The 14387-nt window shown below is 42.5% G+C and overlaps 1 protein-coding gene across 1 annotated transcript; it reads right to left on the bottom strand.

Annotated features, from left to right (window-relative positions):
• Positions 1-854: 854 nt before the first annotated feature.
• nudt3b (nudix (nucleoside diphosphate linked moiety X)-type motif 3b) lies at positions 855-13436 on the bottom strand. Its single transcript, XM_077573654.1, has 5 exons — positions 13161-13436; positions 11928-12038; positions 8005-8049; positions 7824-7908; positions 855-6392 (listed from the first exon to the last, which is right to left on the bottom strand). Exons 1-5 carry the CDS (start codon positions 13257-13259, stop codon positions 6196-6198), a joined length of 537 nt encoding a protein of 178 aa, XP_077429780.1. The 5' UTR covers positions 13260-13436; the 3' UTR covers positions 855-6195.
• Positions 13437-14387: the final 951 nt, after the last annotated feature.

The following is a 14387-nucleotide window of genomic DNA, read 5'->3' as shown; positions in this document are numbered from 1 at the left end:
TAGAACCGTGGTGGGCAAACTTGGTCCTCGACGGCTGGAGTCCAACAGGTTTTGAATGTTTCTCTGCTCCAACGCAGCTGATTCCAATCAACAGGGTCGTTATCATGCTTATGCAGAGCTTTGCTGATGAGCTGATCATATCAGCTGCGTTGAAGGGAAACATTCAAAACCTGCAGGACTCCGGCCCTCGAGTGCCCACCCCTTGCCTATTAACAATTACGTAAATTCTGAAAATATTCACATTTATCATCCAGCAAAGCATGTGTGAAATACCACATTTCTTAAATTTGTAACAAGACAATGATTCCGTTTTACATCACAAACAAATGTGGGAAATTATTTAAAGTTTGACTACTCATCCCCCTCATGTAAATGTACCTAAAAATAAGTTATGGCAGTGTATGAACAAAACAATACTGTATTCCAAACCTGCCTTTTGAACTGAAGCTGTTGACTGACATTTTAGTCTAATTGTTTGTAGGCATTCATTTTCAAAGAAATACAATGAAGCGTCAGTGCGACCTCCAGTGGACAAGATAAGCAACTTTATTTTTATTTTTTATTGCAACATCGCAGTTACAGTGGACCTTGCAAGAAAGACAGGCTAGCCTGCAAATAGTGAAAATCAAAATGCAATGATCTGCCATTGAAATTCGTGGGAGGGACCAAAAAATTATAAACTGCTAATAAACATTCACAATAAGTTTTGCATGAAAATGGAGAAGAATAAACAAAATAAATACCCGAAATAGCAGGCGCTGAACCGCAAGTATGGGGGGTCCACTGTAATGTGTTGTAAAAATTACCCCCCCAGGAGACAGTTGCCCATGGACAGACAGACATGAAGCTGAAAGTGAAATACTGGTGTTTTATTATTGGCACATTTATATTACAATCTTCAGTCTTCTTGCACTGGTTTTATTCTACAGTCCCAAACCAGAGGAAAAAAAAAAAAGTCCAGTGACACATTAAACACAAAAGTATGAGGATGTAACTTCTAGGCTGATGGTTGTCGGCTGAAAGGAAGGAAGTCTCTATGTAGGGTTATTCATGAGGACTTTAAGGTGGGCAACCAAATTCCTACCAATTTTATGTTTTGAATCAGCAAGCAAGCTGGTACAGTGTTTAAAGGTGAAGGCAACCCCCCAAATTTTCTTTAAAATACTAATGTTTTATGCAGCCCTACTAGTCCAAACACTGCATTCTGTTTTATATTGCATTTGTGGAATACGAGTTAAGCAGCAAACTCCACCTGTTTTTATCTCTGGTGGCGGCCATTTTGCCCCTTGCTATTGACTGAAAGTGACATCACAGTTGCTCAGGGAATGGCCGATCACAGCTCGCATGTTCTGTGAAGCTGAGCTGTGATTGGTTGTTACCTGAGCCTTCAGACAGTAACTTTGATGTTATTTGCATTCGACAGCAAGTGACAAAATGGCTGCCCCCCCCCCCCCCCCCTTCACCCCCGAGATGGATAAAATGGGTACATTTTGCTGCTTAATTCATATTCCATAAGGGCAATATTTAACAGAATGCCGCGTTGAGACGAGTGGGCGTTTAGGTTAATTTTCTGTTTTGGCCACAAGATGGAGCCAAATACTACACATTTTCACCTTTGATAAATCTCACACCTCCCTATTAAATTTTGACTAAAGGAGGAATTTCATAAAAAATCTGACAAATCCTTGTCAAGTGTTACGTTAGCAAAGTACAAAATAGCACGTCAACAAAACAACTGATTTAATAACGTATGACTCAGCGGATATGAATGATCAAGTAGCCTTGTGACACCCGTCACCATCGAACCCTCGAAAGCCTTCAGCTCATTCTTCCTAGCAGGGCGTGCCTGAGGTCGTTGACCTCAGTGACTTAATTGCACATTCACATGAAGCATCGAAACCTTATGACAGACTGGAGAGGGGCGTCGTAAACTTAAGACTTTGGCCACCGCGCCTTCTGATTAGGAAACAATAAATGAGATTCCTCTCCCACTTTGGCCGGGTTGATGAAATCCATTAAATTCAGTCATTATCGTGGCAGAGGCCTGAAAGAAGCCAGCTCGGGAAGTTCGGATTTCAGGTTGTCTGTGTGGTTTCACGTGATGGGCTTCCATCAGCGGCCTTTGATACAACTTTCACACGGGGGGGGGGGTTGAAGTTATTCCATTTTGGGATGAGGCCGTTACAAAAATGTGGAAAAAGTCAATTACGTTGAATACTTTGCCGAATGCACTGTATATTAACTTTACAGTTGTTGACATTTTTTAGCATAACCAACAGCCACTTTTTTTTTTCATGCGATGTGATACTTCGCATTTTGGTCTGAAGTCAACATAATCGTACCACAGAAATTCTCCAAGTGAACTTCCGCACTCCATTTGACATTGGTACCTTTCTCACAACTGCAATTCTACGGAGCCCCAAAAGTGACATGGTTAGGGGGGGGGGGGAAATATTTTGCGTTGTCTTGCAAAGATTGCGATTCCTCGCAAAATTTTTTGCGAGGAATCGCAATAAATGCGAGATAATGCACTTTTTTTCTGCGAGTGGTCGCCTTTTTATATATCAATTTTTTACACGTTGATGTACTTAAAAAACAAAAGCGTTCATGTACTTCCCGGTCAGTTTAAATACCCTAGCCTCGAATGCGCGGGTAAGAGGAGGCGGCACCGTAGCATAGATATCTACGGCAGCACCTTTTCAAACTAAAATTCCGTTAAACTTTCCTAGTGCTGTAGACGCAACATCCTCGTCGCTTTGGGGCACACAGAAGTTGACCCGGAAGTACATCAACTAGTAAAAAAAAAAAAAAAAAAAAAAAAAGTGTATCCACGCAAAAGACAAAACAAAAAAACTTTGACGTTATCTTGCAATCATTGCGAGAAAACCCAAAGTTATTTGCGAGGGAACACAATTTACCCCCCACCCATGTCACCTACGGGGGCTCCATACGTACAATTCCGCTTCTGATACGACATTGGCAACCAGACAATTTGCAGGTTGACTTCAGTAACCCCCGCCGCCATCTTGCCTCCACTGGAAAGCCAAAACTCAAGCCGGTTTACTTCACACACCTTTGTACTGCGTCGTCACCTTTAACACATCCACCATCAACGCCTCTTCCTGCCTCTGAAGCCAGAATCTTAGTGGGTCCGTGTCACCCGTGACGCTACCACAAAATCCTCATCCAAATATTTTATCAACCCACGTCATGCAGGCTGCCTTTCTGCTATGCAGCAAATGCTTTTGCACCCGATACCATCTCAGAAGCCGAAAAATCAGTGGGTTGACTTCAGCACCTTATCGCATGCATAAATCAGACACATCTTTCTGGCGCAGTACAGGTGCTGTCTTGCCTTCAATTCAACCTCAGAAGCCATAAACTCTAGCAACGCATCTTTTTGCTTTCGTTTTTTTTTTTTCATAGCCGCCAACCTGCGTTTGATACTACCCCGGAAAATGAAAGATCAGCGGGTCGACGCAACCGTGATCAGAGGTGGCAAATCCAGATCCAGAAAATAAAAACCCTGCCACAGTTTGGCTTTAGCCATTGATGCTAGCTAGCTAGCTAGCTCCTGAGCAGGTAAATTAGCACCATGGGCGCTAGCTAGCTAGCACCTGGGGCTAAAGCCAAACTGTGGCAGGTTTTTTACTTTCTGCACCTGGATTTAGCACCTCTGGCGGTGATGCGTCTGCTACTACTTCAACACTCTAGCCCCAGGGGTGTCAAACTCATTATAGCTCAGGGGCCGCATGGAGGAGACTATATTACCAAGTGGGCCGGATCAGTAATAAAGGTTAAATGGTATATAACTTAAAAACAATTGCCGTCAATAATACGCAGATTTTCGATACGCAGCCCTAAATTACGGAGCTCAAATGTAATCATATTGTTCCAAAAAAATAACACAAATGCAAATGCAACGCAGCAACAATTTGCCTGTATGAGTTAAATCTCGTTTTGCATACATATTGTACCTAAAATGCATTGTGTGGCACAATTCATGAAGTTATAAGGATGTTAATCCTGATCATATGTGTTTATGTTACCAGTAATTGAATTTGTGTCTAATTACTAAAAAAATTTTTTACTTTACAAAATGGTCTCGCGGGCCGGATTAAACCCCTTGGCGGGCTTAATCCGTCGCGCAAGCTGTATGTTTGACACCCCTGCTCTAGCCCATCTCGTCACCTTTCATAGTCTTTCCATCCTCCCCCATCATCATGCGCTTGATACGACCTCAGAGGGTAAAGTGCAGTTTCCCGGCTGGTGACCACAAAAGTCGCACGTGTCAGAATAAACTGCTATTAGTCGGCATGCAATGCGGGTCACTACAGCTTGTCAAATACAAACAAGGATTTAGTGGATTTTGAAGAAAAGATTACTACAGTGCTACTCACACCGGCGTACGGAAGGTGCGATTGTTTGGTGGTGGTCGGAGGGGCCGTAGGCGCACACTGGCAGCCACGCTTCAGTCAGGCTACTTAAGTAGCTTACCGCCACCACAGTGTGAATGTATCAATAATGCATCCATTCCATTGTAAAGCGTCTTTGAGTGTCTAGAAAAGCGCTCTATATAAATCCGTTGCATTGTTATTATTATTATTATTAAGACTGCCAAAAGCCAGAGTGGAAAACCAGACAGAAACGCTCTCACGGGAAACCACAAGACACTTTGGGGTTGTGGCTTTCTGGTGCAATATTCGTCCATTTTCTACCACTTAGCCTGTTTGGAGTCACTGGTCAGAATTAAGGACGTGCAGGGTATTTAATCTTCAATCTAAGCCTTATCACTAGTTCAACAAGATCACACGGACAGCTGACTGGCACTTCGTCGATCCCCATTCTCAGTTGAAATGACACCTTTGTATGTTCGCCGTTGATCTATACAGAAATAAACAATTTACAATAAAAACTTCTTCCGTGCATATCTACAACAGCGCCTCCACTTTCACAGTATGGAGCCGGCGGCTTTCGTGACGCGGCCAAAGCGACTCTTGCCAGACGTTTAGAGAGAAAGAAACGGATTCAAACTAGTATCCAAAAAGCATTTTACATGTTAAAAACAAAAAGTCTCACACTGTACAAGGCTTGTTTGCGCTGCATCCTGCCTAAACACAGCATCACTGATTCTTACTTTCAATGTCAAATTGGCTGGGGTGCAGATTAAATACATAAACCCTCCAAATTTTAGCACAATGCCCCCTGGAGGCAGAAATCGGTACCACTCTTGATGTCACTTACTTACAGATCCTTTGCTACTATCTGCGTGCATTGCGTGCCCAGTGTAAAAGAACACACAAAGATGCAAGCAAGATAATAGAGAGCATGTCGTTATGTAAAAAAAAAAAAAAAAAAAAAATTATTGTCAGGGGCAATACTGATTTCCGCCTCATGGGTTGGCATCTGCGTCAATAAAACAGGAGGAAAGTTCATCCAAAAACTGAAAAAGAAAACGTGCCCACTAAAGTCACCTGTAATGTAAACAATTGAAGCAAATTGAACATGGCGGGGGTGCGGGGTGACATGTGCTGCATGGTTTGTACTGTACTTTGACCCTCAGCGTGCGGCGGAAGACATTTAAGTCGATCACAGGAGAGTGTACGGTTAAAAAAAAAAAAAAAACGCTCGAGGTGAAGCTATATTGACATTCTTTCACTCTCTTTTTGGAGTGAACGTGCACCGTGCAAAAGTGAGACGAGCACAATAAAAGGAGCCAACAAAATAAAGACAGCAGACTAAAATCCAAAGAAACAAAAGGGGACGCCGAAAAAAAAAAAAAAAAAAAAAAGACCACCAAAAGTCTTTCCGTTTCAAGCACGAGAGAGAAACACACTTTTACACGACAACAGTAAAAAACAGGGTTTTTTCCCCCCATTCAGTTAACACGCTAAGGGTGCATCGCAGGTTGGGGGTGGGGGCTTGGTTGATTTCATGCAACAAGTTTCAGTAAAAAGAAAACAAAACAAAAAGAAAGGAGGTAAAAAAAATGTACAAAGTGTTTCCGCCGACACTCGTCATCCAGTCTGCGCCACCGCGGCGGCGCTGAGGAGCTGGCAAGGCAAAGCAGACAAGAGTAGAAGAAGAGTAAGAGCGCAAGTGGTGGCCAAAAGCTCCTGACGTGGAGGGTGTCGGGGGGTCGGGGGAGGGGGGGGGGGGTCGGTGCTCGGGGTGGGGTTCACTTAGGGTTTCTAGTTATCTGATATCCGAGACGGAGCTCTGGTTGATGCTGTAGGTGGGGGCGAGTTCCCCGCCTATCGTGGCCACCAAGGGGGTCCCGTTGCTGGTCAGGCAGCTCTCCTGGAGAGCCTCGAAGTAGGTGGCCTGCACGGGCTTGTGACACCGCAACAACTGTATGGCATCGTCTATTTTAAACCAATCCCTTTTCCTCCCTGTTGGCGACACACACACACACACACACACACACACACAGCGCAAGTTGCAAGTGAAGACAAAGGCCAAATGTGAGCGCTTTCTCAAAAGACTCCATTATTGGAAGCCTCTTTCAAAATTGTTCGCAACGATTATACGGGAACACCATTTTTACTAACGTTAACTCATCTTTAGGTGCAAAATGCAAAACTGACGCCAAGTTTTTCATCCATTATGTCAAGTTTTTTAAGTATAGGAGCCCCGTTTTCTTTAAAAATGTATCACTGTATGTAAACTATAAGTATTTTCTATCACAAATCATTGGGTATGTTGTCAACATTGAGTGTAAATACTAGGGGTGTCAGGCGATTAAAAGTTTTTCATCGTAATTAATCGCATGACTTCAATGGTTAAACTCACGATTAATTGGAAATTTTATATCGGCTCTAAATGTGCAATAAAAAGTTTTTATACTCTTGTTAACATAAAACATATTTTAGTCATTGATACAGTAATTTCATAATAATTCATAAAATCGAGTTAAAATTAAAAAGGTGTACTGTAAAAAATGAGTGTGCTAGAAATTTGTGTTGAGGTCATTTTTCTGCCACTAGATGGCATAATTGCATTTGTAAGACATCTAATCTTCAACATGAAATAATTAATAATTGTGAAATTCTGCATATGAAATAAAAAAATATAAAATAAAATACAACTTGACACCAGTCTCCACAAATATATGCATTATTATTAAATTTATTACTGCTACATGTTGACGTGTCTGCTGCGTTGCGACTGGAATTACCCCAGTAAAGGCTTTCCAAGTAAGGGGCGGTCATTAATCGCACATTAAAAAAAATAGTGCGTTTAAGGAACTTTAAATTAACGCACTCATTTTGACACCCGTAGTAAATACAGTTTAGACTTTATTTTTTCTCCTTTAAATGTTTATTAGCTTAGCGTACTGCGGCCTAGCAAAAATATTACCAACAGAATGGTACACGCCTCTTCTAAAAACATCTCACCAGTTATGAGACTTTGTAATTTCCTAGGAATATTGTAGAAGGGATTATAAAATTAAACATATGTGGAGATTTAGAGATGCAAGTAAGGTGTTGCAGATTGATTTTTATCTGTTTTCCCTTTTAGTAAATCATTTCTGGTAATTGTGTAATCTTAAGTAATCGAAGGTAATTTGTTATCAAACGTAATCTAATCAAATGTGTTCATTTCAGAAGTGTCAATGAAACTGGTAGCCCTTAGAATTAACCAGCATTAATAATTTTTCTGTATGTATGCCTAAGTTTGACCTCGTCATGCATTGGAAAAAACAAAAAACTGGCACGTGTGTAGCCTACTTAAAATTACAAAAATGTCTGAGGGGCAAAAAGGGTTTATAGTGCGCCATGTGAGCTGCAATGATCCCACAAGTAAACAACAATGACGTTTACCAATGTTGACCGAGTCCTCCCAGTCCTCCAGAACCTCTGTCACGATCAGAACATAGACGAAGGTCCTGTGTTTCCTCTCCTGATTCTGTGTGTCGGCGTGGACGGGGAGAGGAAGCAATCAAGTTACACAACAATAGTCTTAACCAGCCAAACATGAAAGGCAAAATAAACAGCGGCTCACCTCGAACACGCCGACTAAGCGACCCAACGTCCCCTTTACGCCCGCCTGCCGAATAAAAACATAAAAACAAGTGAGACCTCGCAGGTATGATTAGAGCAAAACTGATGATCTTTACTGCTGCATTCGGACATTCAGACTCCAATAAACTGACACAGGCAATCCCGTGTGTACGGCCAGACGGCTGTTTAATAATTCATACGTTACCGGAAACAGTTCTCACGATCTCCCACAGCAGTGTCTTTTTATGTGCAAATAATTGCAGAAGTAAAACTTTGTGAAGCGCAGCAAAAAAAAAAAAAAAAAAAAAAAAAACTGCGGCAGCATTATCGCGCGCTCGTCGTGCTTGCTTTTATTGGCGATGCTCACAAATAATCCCGGCCTTCCGTGACTGGATGTGAGGGTTTCAATGTACATCTATTTACATCATGGTGAAGTTAGCCTTCTTTTTGGCCTTTCATTGACCGCTAACGCATGGTGCTTATAAATACGCAGATTAGTTGATCTGCATTGCCAAATATGGGGTGAAATAGGCGGAGTTGGGGGGTGGATAATGGCGTGAAATCTGCTGCGCACAACGGGTGGGATCGTTTGGCATTTATAAAGGGGAATTAGTGTGCGTACGTGTGTAAGCGCATGGTTTTATAAATCTCAATTTTTTTTCTGCATGCGTGAGTTTTTTTTTTTTTGACCGTAAGTACTTTTGTACGCAGGTTCTCATGCACAGTTTTATAAATGAGGCCCCTGGAGTTCAGCTCAGTACATTTTCTTTGTTTTTGTCCGTTTTAAAATAATAATATAAGAATAATACTTGGAAGTCAAACAGTTACGATTTGTGTTCAACTTTGATCATTTGTTGTATTTTTTCCCCCCCTCTAATGGAACAAATGTAATAATGCTGACTCATTTACTGTCCAACTGTTAAAAAAAAAAAAGACTAAAAAACAAACAAACCACTAAAACTAAGCCATCTTAACTGAGAAGCGACAACCTGACTTTCTTAAAACCTAAACCTTTCTGTGACAGGAGGTGAGCAACGAGTCTTTTTGCTGCTGCTTCATCTTCCAGTAACAGTCTATAAATAACTGTTGACTGCACTTGCGGTGTCAGTGTTGCACCCTTTGGGCTTCAAGAAAGATCATGTGGTGAGAGGGGAGAAAGTTCGGCACCTAACCTGGTCACGAGGATAAAGATTGCTTGGCTTCGTCTCGTAAGACGCGTGGCTTAGAGGCGACATTTCAAATTATGCAACGCCGTCCGGTATATGCTTGGATGGGGTCAGGATGTGCGACGGCCAAACATAAACACAGATTACGGACGAGCAAACTGATAGAGGAGCCGCCTTGATGCTTTTTGCACTTGAGCTGTAGCAAATTAGCATCAATAAAAAGCCATTTGAAAATGATAGTCGAGGCAGGGGCAGCGTTTGTATAAAAGCTAACAAATACCAAGGTTTTAAATGCCGGGTGGAAATGTGTTGGCACGCTGGCAGCATCCTGCAACTAAACAAAGCCACCACAGACACACACGCACACACACACGCACAAGGAGGAGCCAGGATGAGAGATGATATCAGCATCCGTCATTGTGCTGGACCTGACACAGAGAATGGCCTTTTTTTATGGTGCCAAACGGCGGACAGCCGGGCCAGAGGATTCAGTGTCTTCGCTCCGATCAAAATGCCAACAGCGTGAACAGCGTGTTCCCTCCAGAAATACTCCATTTAAGTGACAGATGAAAGGGGTCCCAAAGGCCCAATATCGATTTCAGGGGGAGACTCCCAACTGTTTACTAATTGCTGCCCTTCTCTGAACACGGTGATGGACAAAAGAGCCAATACGGCGGACCGATCAAAGTCGAACGCCCGCCATGTCCTGCAATTCAGTCCACATAAGAAGGTGTACGTTTAAATTTTCCTTTGGCTTTCTTTCCACCCCCAACATAGCCTCAACAGAGCAGAAAAAAGTAAGACTCCAGTGCGTTATAGCTATACGTAGCAAAGTAGTGTCTAAAATCTGGATATGGAGTTATATCAATTTGATAAGTCGCAAATACTATAAAAGAATTGTTCAGTTGGAAGAAGAAGAAGAATTCTAGCTGTAGGGCAATCACAGATTTGACCCGTCATTTTCCAAAATGGCCAACATAAATTTATTTTCTTCGTTTAGCTTTTTGCATATGTTTTCTTAACCCAAATATTACAATAAAGACAATGTTAGAGGGCCAATGTCCAACGCCCGCACGCTTGCTAGGTCTGGAGCTCATGCCAGGCTACCGAGGGTTGGTGTCCCAACCGGGTCCTGCTCCAGGTGGCCCGAGTTGGTGCCTGGGCTTCTTTTAAGCGGGCCTGCCTGCAATGACCGGAGCGCCGAATAGACAACTTGGGCCAATGTCCCGCCCGGCGCCAGCAGGCCCCTATAATTCAATGATATCCTATCGATTGAGCAATCTGATAAAAATGGATTTTGCAATACAAGAGAGATACACAGTTATCATTTTTGTTCACTTGGGGTGGCCATCCTCACGCTGTGACTTTGACTGCATATTGCTTTACTCAAAATGCAGGGCCTGACCCGACGAACAACGTGCGCGTTGACAAATGAGAGTGGAGAGTTGGCCAGCTGTAAACCCTGCGTGTTGAGTGATTGGCGTGAGTTGTGGCCATTGGCAGCTTGTGTATGAATGTGCTTAATACGCGTTTGTTTCCTTGCTGTTTGTTCGATAAAGCGATTGAAAGGGCACCAGCGGCTGTTTCTATTCTTGACCACCTGCAGGTGCATTACTATACGTTGTAACTTGCGATTGGATATTGAATTAGCCAACATTGATTCCTTGTGTTGGCCATCTCGAAAAGCTGTTGTGGTAAACATTGCACTTTATCTTTTTTTTTCATTCTTTCTTTTATGGCTCTTTCCTCCTGGCTCACTACCATCGTGCCAACTCATTTTGACATCCGTTCATGTGGAAAAATGATGCCTGCGATGCTTTGAGGCACATAGTTTCCTTCAACATTTTTAACTGAACATTGGAAATAGTCGACTAATACGCTGCAGCCCTACTTTCAACCATCCACTTTCCATGATGGCGATTGTCCTCGTTGGGATCAAAGGTGCGATGAAACCTATACCAGCTGACGTTTGGAGAGGGAAGGTAAACATTGGTTAGCTCATACAAAAATATGAGTGAGTTGCATTTAGGTACTTTTAGTATGTGTAATTTTTTTTTTTTAAATTAATTTATATCAGTGGATAAGTTCAAATGTAATGTGTAAATATTGCCTGGGTTCTATAATGGCAACAGTTTTAAAACCCGAACAAGCTTCTCGGCAACTGATTATTTTAAGTGTTCCCTTAGCTGTTATATAAATCTTTTTAGAGCAGGATGAAAGAATCACTCTAAAAATCAGCTCTCTCAAAAAATAAAGCGAACCACTTAAAACCATTTGGAAAAGGTGGCTTAAGCTGAATCCCGCTGACCTTGTTTGACACCCAAACACCGCTGTGTAACATGATGACAACGGTGGCACTGGTGACATGTTGCTAGGCTCTGCCTGAGCAAGCAAACACAGCAGTTGAAAGAAACAGGGTTTAACTAAGGTATTTGGCCCAGTGTAAAAGCCATTGACAGGGGCAACCTCCAAAGTCGAACGCTGTTCAGCTGTCAACTTTTTATGTTTTTGTAAAGTAAGCAGACTCATTTGAACCAATGTTCAAGTACTGCTTCTTGCAGTTGTTACTTTGGAAGATTGACCATCTTTTTGTGAACAAATATTTATAACAATGATTAACATTTTTTTAACACAGAGCTTTCTTTCTGTAGGTTTTGGATGTCGACCAAGTCGAAGGTTGACCAGCATGAAGCTCACCTGTGCACCTTTGCCAGTAAACAGTGTACACAAATGAATTACTACAGAAGTAAAAACCCACCTCTTCGCACACTTCCCGAGCAGCAGCGACGTTGGGCTCCTCTTCAGGTTCCATGCCCCCTCCAGGAACGATCCACTTATCAGGATGTCTGCTGCTGCTCACCAGCAGCACCTGCAAAAGCATTGCAAACAGACAATGGGGCTTAATGGTCTTGATAAATTCCTGGGTGCTTAAGATGAATGAATAATCGATGGATGATGCATGTGCACAACTACTATGCCAGGATCGTTCAGCAAGCATTTTGGGGGATTTGAAACTATGGGGACATTATGCGTGGCAACTCATCGATGTACAGCCACATTGTTACAAACCACTTGTGTGTGGATTGTTCACGGTGGCATCCGTGATGTTTGTCTGAAGACTGAAAACACTCGACTAAGATCTATTTGATGGCCACTAACGTACTTTAAACTCTTTTTTTTTTGTAATGAATTTGAATCAGTACTTCAACCTAAGTGGTTTTTCCTCTCCAAAAGTATATATAGTTCTATCCACGTAAAGAGTTGAGTACTTTTGCCACCTGAGTCGTCGCCTGGACATCAGCTTCCCGACTAACCTCTGATATCTCAGGCCGATGATACATACGGCAGTAAATTAGGTGACCAAACACTCTCGGCACAAATATGGGCGTGAGGACATGTGACATGAACGATGAGAAACACTCTCGCTTAGCGGTCAACGTCAAATCTATTATGTAAACCAAAGAGTGCATTATTACATTCTGTGTTGTCTATCGGCCAAGGCTAGCATAAGTAACACTTGGGTAGCAGACGCCAGACGCGTTAGCAGCATAAGCAGTTACCTTCGTTTAATAAAAACGGCACGCTGTTTTATAAAACGATTATCGGTGTTAATTCATTCTCGACGATTGGTTGAATGACAGCGAGTCACAGCTCATAACAACCCGGACTGCCGGCTTCGGTTGGTGTGCATGAGCCGGCCGGCGGAAGCATTAGCATCTGCTAGCGGCTAACGGTGGCTAATTACTGGGGTGTAAAAAACCTAATATTGAAGAGGCTTATATAACACTCGAGAAAATAAAATGATTATTTAAAAATAACAATAACATATAACGACAGAGACCAGCTGATATACACGTAAGTGTAGGGTAACACCCGTAAAGACACCACAGCTCTGTTGACGAATATATTCATTTACAGTTAGTGCTGAGGCTAATGCTGCTAATGCTAACGTTAGCGCGGCCCGGCATACTAGCCACATCCCCGGACTCACCTCCTCCTCCGATTCGCTCCTGAAGCACAGGCAGGCGGCGCGCTTCTTGTAGCCGTCCCCGTCGTACGTCCGGGTCTGGTTTGACTTGAGCTTCATCATCGCGGAGGGGGTGCAAAGGCGTTCAAAAAGCACGGCTAAGCTGACCACGTTCGAAGGCGACGCTTGTAGACGCAAAGTCCTCCACGGGGGGAACCTCGGCGTTTTCACTTTAATATAAATAACTTCTTCTCCGCTTCATTTTCACACAGCTCGGCGCATCTACGGCACGGTCGCCATTACAAGGAGCCACTACGCCCACGACGTAATTTAACCTTTAATAGCTCCGCGAGCGTACGGAAGTCGCGTAGATGGTGTTCGGGAATCGAGACGGCGAATAGCTGGGGAAACGCAACACTGCGTGCGGACCAGAGTGAGCTGATGGAGGAAACGGACACTTTTGATTCCAACTCCTTTGCATCGGCCACTTGTTTGCTCCCGGCTTTAACCTAAACCCAAATTTGTAAACAATAAAGGCCATATTATCTACTCGTTATTTTAAAAAATAAAGGTGGAGTGGGGTGTCGTTTTGATTCAACAGTTTCAGCACCGCAGGTAATGGACAGCGCCACTTTAAACAGCCATTAATGCGGGGGTGACATAGTTAATACCGTGAATTTAATACCATTCGATGGTAAAAATAGGGGCAAATATGCCAGTTTTTTTGTTTTGTAGTTCAGAGTGCAACCCAACTGATGCGCGCCGCTGCTTACACTAACAACATGGCAGAAAACAGAGATGAGCTCGTTCACAAAAGTACATAGAGCAAAAAAAAAAAAAAAAAGAGTCGATAGAAAGGCTGGAAATTCTCAGTAGCAACTACTTATAGACTATTCCGACTCCTCAATTTTCAAACACTAACTAGTCAGTTTTAAATCCTGCTCAGGAAAAAAAAACCAAGAGAAAAACGTTTTCACATGATACCAGGGAACCAGAGACCAAGTCACATTGAACATTGCTAAAGGCTTATGGCTCATTCATACGTTGCAAAAGCAGTGATATATTGACATGTCGGAAACTCACTGAAATTATGGCAACAAAATATAGCAATTAAGAAACCTTGGCATGAATGCTACATAATCATTTGGTCAAAGATATGACCAAATGCACACTTTTTGTATTATAATTATTATTGTGGTTACTTACTTTTACAATGTTCATGCTATGAATCATTGCTTTGAAATCTGAATA

Source organism: Vanacampus margaritifer, chromosome 8 (genome assembly GCF_051991255.1).
Source record: "Vanacampus margaritifer isolate UIUO_Vmar chromosome 8, RoL_Vmar_1.0, whole genome shotgun sequence".
Classification (NCBI taxonomy): Eukaryota; Metazoa; Chordata; class Actinopteri; order Syngnathiformes; family Syngnathidae; genus Vanacampus; species Vanacampus margaritifer.
Note: the sequence above shows the minus strand (reverse complement) of the source record. Positions and strands in the feature narration are given on the sequence as shown.